This window comes from Austrofundulus limnaeus, unplaced genomic scaffold (assembly GCF_001266775.1).
Source record: "Austrofundulus limnaeus strain Quisiro unplaced genomic scaffold, Austrofundulus_limnaeus-1.0 Scaffold122, whole genome shotgun sequence".
NCBI lineage: Eukaryota > Metazoa > Chordata > Actinopteri > Cyprinodontiformes > Rivulidae > Austrofundulus > Austrofundulus limnaeus.
The window spans coordinates 359,557-366,720 of record NW_013952524.1 but is presented as its reverse complement, the minus strand read 5'-3'; the positions used below and the strand labels follow the sequence as shown (position 1 = coordinate 366,720).

General features: G+C 38.2%; 1 protein-coding gene across 13 annotated transcripts in view; it reads left to right on the top strand.

Moving 5' to 3' along the window:
• Positions 1-7,164, top strand: part of sh3bgr (SH3 domain binding glutamate-rich protein) — a 19,925-nt gene that overhangs the window by 9,179 nt on the left and 3,582 nt on the right. For 2 of the 13 annotated variants that reach the window (XM_014015025.1, XM_014015024.1), the window contains 5 exons: positions 1,765-1,932; positions 2,428-2,451; positions 5,002-5,025; positions 5,372-5,398; positions 6,364-6,634. In XM_014015025.1, the coding sequence (XP_013870479.1) occupies positions 1,765-1,932; positions 2,428-2,451; positions 5,002-5,025; positions 5,372-5,398; positions 6,364-6,537 (417 nt within the window). In that variant the 3' untranslated portion in view covers positions 6,538-6,634. The other 11 variants (XM_014015027.1, XM_014015026.1, XM_014015033.1 and 8 more) reach the window with 11 other exon arrangements.

Below are 7,164 nucleotides of genomic sequence, written 5' to 3'. Positions count from 1 at the left end.
TTTACATGGACAAAAGTAATCGCATTAAAAGGCCATTCGGAATAAAAAAAATGTGTCATGTAAACAGCCCGTTCAAATTATTCTGATCCGATTGAGCTCAATCCGAATGAATTTTTAATCCGAATGAAAAGGGTGGGTTATGCCGATTGATAATCGGAATGAGGTTCATGTAAACACTTAATCGGATCATCTTATTCTGATTGTAGAAAACTGACCTGTACGCATGTCTGCTGACTTTCATTCACCCGGTGGGACTGCTCCAGCTGTGCAGCACCATGCAGAACTCTTCGTCCACGCTCTCTTAACAGATGAAAAAGGAGGCAAACAGCAGACGTTGCTTCGCAAAAAATAAAAAAAAGCACGTATTGCTTCATCTGCAGGCTGCAGCTCAAACGAGGAGTAACGGCGTCTCTACCGTTATTAAAAGCTGACAYGGGTCCGTCCTGAGCGCACAGAGGAGCTTTGTTTACGTTTGTAACACGGAAGTAGAGCTGAACGTTTACAACACTGCGCATGTCCGGACTTTTATTCTGAATAAAACTCCGGTGCATGTAAACACTTTTCATGATCGGATTGTGTCCGTGTAAACAGTACATTTGGATTATTTAATCTGAATACATTTCAATCCGATTAAAAAATTTTGTGCATGTAAACATAGCTGGTATAATTTTACTTATTAAAGCTCATAATCTTACCACTTGAAACATCACTAGCCCTGAAGCTGCTGGTAGACATCGCGGTTGGAATTATCAAAGGCTTTTGACACCTGAGAGACACCATAGCAACTCCTTTGCATTTGGAAGTGGGGGGTGGGGGTGGGGGGAGGACCAGGGAGGATGATTCAACCACTCAACCACTAGATGTCGCTGAAAACAACAAATCCTACACACTGTGCCTTTAAAAAAGTCACATTTTTATAATTTGGCATATTGTAGAGGACCACCCTAATAGGCATAAGGGAACATAGGTGTCGTCGCATGATTTACCAAGAATGCAGAAACACATTGGAATAAATGCACAGAAAGTCTGCGTGTATGGTCGTCAAATGATTTAATTCTTTAGCAACAAACACACAGAAGTCAATCAGGAAGTCTGTCAGGTTTGTGGCTGCCACGTCAGCGTAGCGCAGCCAATAATATAACATCATGTTAACATCATGTGACATGCTTATAACCAATCACAGATCGACGAATGTAAATGCCTAGCCAATAAAAGGGCTCTCAGCCCAAAGAGTTCCTTACTCAGACAAGAGAGGTCAGTCCGTTGCTGGAGTCCTGCCGTCTGGGTCAAACAGATTAATGGCCGAAAACTGGTTATAATAAGATACTGTATGGTTACTGGACAATGTCAAGGTAGAACAGATATACATGTATATAATTAATCCATAACAATAGGTATTGGGGAGCACACGTAATGGGGAATATAGGTACTGGGGAACATACCTGTATGACCTTCTGATTGCTAGCTTTTATATTGATAGTGCAGCTAAGAAAAGAAATTTAGATTTTTAACACTTCATTTTCATTATGCTTTATTACAAAAATACAAAACCATAACTTTTTTAAATTGTCACCACTTTACACATAAGTCTTTCTCCAAGACTAACACATTTACTGTACTTTTCAACCTGTTCACATTAAAGGCAAACCGTCTCATCCTGCAGCGTTTTTCTTCTTTTAAAACAAAATAYTCATTTTTTTAATCATACTGCTTGTTTTCTTTGATCACACGTTTTTCTTCCCATTGTTTTCACCTCCCATCAAGGAGGTACCAGTAGAGGAGCACAACGGGCATGCACACGGAGAGGAGGAGGAGCAGGAGCGGGCAGCTGATGAGGAGGAAGGTGAGGGTGTAGAGGCGGATGATGACGCCACCCAAGTAGAAACTGCAGGAGATGAAGAAGAGGAGGAGGCAGTGGAAGAAACAGACGAGGTTACAGAAGACTCTTTAACCTGCCACATAACTAAAAACCTCATCCTCTTGTTTGGTTTACTGAAATATTTAAAATTGTTTTTTCAAACATTCCTGGTGTGCTCAACACTTTTCCCCTCCACTTTCCCTTTAATGTCCTTCCTACTTAAGGTTTGTCTTTCATCATTCTTGTCTCCCATCATCTGTCGCTGGATTTTGTTTTTCCTAACATCTGAGTAACGTTCCTCATTTCTTGCTCATTGTTCTTTGATTTCTCCACAGCTTCAACATGCGTTTCATAACTTTATTTGTTGCAAGTTTTAACTTTGTACAGGTTTTATTTTGACTGTTAATTTTTTGTATATCAGTGACACTGTTATCACCTGGCATTTTCATTCACCATTAACTGTCCTACCCCAAACCAACCCACTTTAAGTAATTTAATGTTTGATTTAGGGATGCTGTTGAAGTATTGAAAGCATTTGAAGTCTCTAATATCTTGTCTTCTCCATGCAGGCACAAGAAGAAGATGAGGAACAAGTAAGTTTTTGAAAATCTTTTTCACCTCAAACTTTAATTAAATATTTATTGATTAAAGATTAGTTTGAATATTTACTTTTTTGGTCTATTAGAAGATCATGTTATGTTTCAATTTCAATTAAATTGTTTTTTTTAAATAATTTTGTGCATAACTGCGATATTGTTTCTTCCCCTCTTTCTGTATTGTTTTAGCTGTTGTCCCTTTAAATTGATAGTCTGCTCTGATTGGTTACACTATCCAGTTATAGTGTAGAGCAGAACATGTTTATTTATCTGGTTAGAGATTATAAATATGTTATTATCCAACAACCAACCCACCCAACAGATTACAAAATTACAAAATGTCTCCTGTTGGATGGATGTGTTTTTTGGCCTTTGTTATTTCACACAGCTTTTGCAAACACAAAAAAATCCATACCATTAAAGGGAAAATTATAAGTTTAATATAATAATTTATATAAWGCTATTATATTGCAACATCAGCAGTTAATATTTTGTTGATAGGATGAATGCACTCAGCAGAAATCATTGGTTTCAACTTTGTTAGCTATTGCAAACGTGCATTAATGTTCTAACAGTTGTTAGTTTCCTCACCTCTTCCCATCACCGTCTGTCATTCGTTCTTAAATCATCATTTTACATTTTTTTAACTATTTGGTTTCCTGCTTTTCAGGCTTCTTTGGTGTTTTTTCACTTTGGCATGCACGTAATATCTTGATTTGACTCTTTCCATAAGCTATTCAGAGAATAGCTTATGGAGATGCTCCATTTTTACCTTAAAGGAGACATATCATGCTTTTAAATCCTTCTTTTTCTCATTTMAATCATTCATCATTTGGGGTCTATATAAAGTGGAACAGCAATGCTTTGTGCTGCATTTACCAGCTCCTTATTCACGTGTGTCTCAGATCAACTCATTTTGAGACTGTTCCTTTAAATACAAACAAGCCTCCCCCCAAACTTCCAGAGTGTTTTATTCCAGTTTGATAGACGAGTTTTTGTTTATGTTTTATTTAATAATTAATTAAAAGATGTCAACAACAGAAGACTTTTTATCCAGCCTTACATGTTGGAGCCAGAATCTGATCCAGAGCCAGAGGAGAATGAAGACGATAAAAGTGTAGTTGGTAAGTCCAGACCTTATCTGACAGTTATGTTGCAAATAATTGGACGTAATAGTTCAGAAAATGTTATAGAAGATAGAGAAAACTGAACGGGTTGAAAAATACGACCTAAACAGAACATAAAGATTTCTACAAAGCACCAGGAAAGACTAAATACAACTTTTCTACACTCCTGAGACTCCACAACAAAATGCATTTACCGACTAAAAAAGTAGATTTTGTATGATATGTCCCCTTTAAATATTCAACTTCTGGCTTTTACTATTACATTTTATCACCCATAACCATGTGGTGKTGGTTTCACTGAGCCCTCGTTGTCACAATCACCTGTTTAATTGGAGACAGTTTTTTGTGCAATCATTTATCCAATCAATCACACCCATTTATTCACTTAATATTTCAGACTGAAGACGATGCCTTGGTTCGTGTTCCAGTTCACCCATCATCTAACWGATTTCACTCTACCTGAATACACTCACTGACAAAAAATAAAAAAATAAAAAATACAAAAAAATTAAGCACCCAGACAGAGCAGTAGCTGGCATTGGCGGCAGTATCTGGATGATCGAGGCTGGGGTTTTGAACCTATAAGTTCAATCAGGAAGTGCTTCTGGCTTAAAGACAGTTGCCAAATCTTTTGTCTTGTAATTAATGGTACACAAAATGATGATCTTCCTCCTATGGCTTGGTCTGAGTTGGGCAACTCGAACCATCGTGTRTAGTTGCCCTCATGTACTCACTGATTTCAATGTCAGACTATTGTGACATCTGAGCTCTGTTCTAGATAAACAAGCTCTGTGCAAATTTAATCATTGCTGGTTTGCGTGTGTACTAGAGACATGACGTTCCAGAATGAKACCAATTGTTTAAATGACTCTTTGTAACAAACCGAGTTGGGAACAATAAAAAAACTGTTCCTAGTTTTATATTTTTTTAACTTCTTGTAATATCTTAATTTTTTTCCTTCTTAACCAGAAACACTGTTGCTCCCCTTTTGTTTTTTCCCCTCAGAAAACAGGCAGAGTGGGGAAGTGGAGGGKTTCCAATTTGACAAAACACATGGTACCACCCATGTGTTTTTTGGCATGAATTACGTCATCACATACGGTGTACGTGATAATGTTTATCCCTATGTGATGACGTTTATCCCTATGTGATGACGTTTATCCATATGTGATGACGTTTATGTGTTCAAAATTGAATGACTCTGTAAAGGAAAACACTGAACAAGATCCAGCTCTCTTCAAAGAGTTATCTGTCCCATCTTTAATGTGTCCCAAATTGTGTCCAAATTCTACCACTCCTTCTGGGAGCTTAATTGTTCTGTTGATAGTAACACCAGTGATGTTCCTCATACACACTGTCAGGCTTTTGACTCCCTCTTTGATTTATTGCCTGTGTCCTCTTGGCTTGCCCCCCGCTCCAGGAGGAAGTGGATTTGCAGTCAGAGGTAACTGTGCACCGGCGRTCATCTCTGTCCACGCTTCCTTCATGTAGTCATCAACGCTGTGCGTGTGACGGTGCACAGACCGAGGAGGGCTGATGTGGTTGGGTTAGGTTGGAGTGGGCGGAGGTCTTGGTGTGCTGCTGTCGCTCATTTTTTTTAAACATCTCCACTCTTTTCTTTTTCTACACATTTTCTTTGTTTCTTTCTAAGTTAACATCTTCATCCCCCCCCCAGTTGCACCTGTTTCCTGAAAATCCCTCTAGGTTCCATCTTTTAAAAACTCTCATGCATGCGGTGCTCTTTTGCTCCCCGCATAGCGAGCTGACCTGCTATTTGTTATTTCTTGTAGGAGGAAGAAGAGCTACAACAGCTTGAGGTAGATTTGTGTGAAAATGTTTACATGCTCTTCGTTTATCGTAGTTGCTCTTCTATCCTTCCTATCACCCATCCTTTGCTGTCATTATTGCATCCTTTGACTCCTCCTGCTATATGAAGCATTTTGTCTTTTTTGTTGTCTTAAAGCATAAAGTTTATTCAATTTTGCTAATGAAGACAAACGATTCAGTTGAATTTTCAGAATTACAGCTTTTAATGCATAATTTAAAGAAAAATATGAAGCAACAATGCAACTTTCTGTCACATCGTGATTTAAAGTAATGAATACAGTTTTTTTCCTCAAGTGATTCTCATAAACCCTCAATACATGGATTAATATTAGTTTGATGATGAAGTTTATTCGATAGTCATCACTTTTATGTTCACACTTTAATTACATTAGTTCAATAACAGTGCATATAATGAACAGACAGTAGGTTTTTATGGCCTTTATCCACAGTCCTAAGTGATCAACGGTCCTCTGTTGTTTGCATAGACCCACAGCAACTCTTAAAGGGATAGTTCAGATTTTTTGAATTCATGAAAAGGTTATGAACAATTCATATCTTACCAGTTATATGTATATAAAAACTCTTTGAAAGCCCCTCTTCACTTCAAAAGATCTGAACTATTGCTTTAAGGTAACAGAAAACTTAATGGGCATCGCCGTACCCTGAGTCTTGCCTGTCAGGTTACATTTGAGTGAATCCATAATGACTTCAGCCACTTTTCACACATTACTGCTTACCCTTTTCAAAGAATTTCATTTGAATCAGATCCCAAATTAGATGTTACACCCTTTGCAACATATTTTTAAATCAGAGTGCATACAAATGTCTTCATTCGGAGTAGTGTGTGAAAAAAGGGCCGTGCCTCTGAGACATTCCAACTTGCTTCACTGCTTTGCTTTCTTTGCACCTTTCCTTTTTCTATATGTGGTGGTCTGTGATCCATATTTTATTACAGGACCAAGAGGAAGAAGGCAGCGAGGTAGTTTTAAATTTTCTTTGTTGGTTTTTGGTGTCCTGTCTTTTGGGTTTATTTCTGTTTTTCTGTGTGCTGCACGAGGCTTTAAGAKTCTCTCTCATAGAGGTGCCTGATGGTGTGCAGCATGATTTAAATAATTTACTTAATCTTTAGGGAGGAAGTAGTGTGGAAACAGATAAAAAAACAACATGGACCAATATTCCACCTACCTGCTTATAATCTCAAATTCAATTCACCCTGGTTTCATCTTTCTTAGGAAGAAGAGGAGGTGGAAGAAGAAGAGGTATTTGCTCTGATAGTCATTTCTGTTCCCGTTTGGCATGGTGTGAATAGTACTGAGGTTTTTCTGCATGAGAGATCCCAAACAAAGACCTCATGCAGACATGTAGGTACAGTATGTCTCGTCAGCAATGGAGAATTCCAGAGAAGAAACGACAGAATAATTGTTCAGTCTTGTAGAGTTTGATTATTTGCACCAACTTTATGGGGCAACTTATTGCTCTTCTTTAGCAACAATTTTTGTCCCGTGCTTATTTATTGCCAAGACCACATCAAACAAAGTGAATGCGAAGTGGATACGACAAGTTTCAAAGAGGACAAAGTTCTTTATGTCACTGCAGCATGCAGCGATCATGGAAGAGTTTAATGTTGACCAACTCCATCATGCCTAATTTGGTTCCATCTTGAGCGCAGTATATTTATACACACACACACACACACCCACACACACACACACACACACACACACACCCACACACACACACACACACGCACACCCAC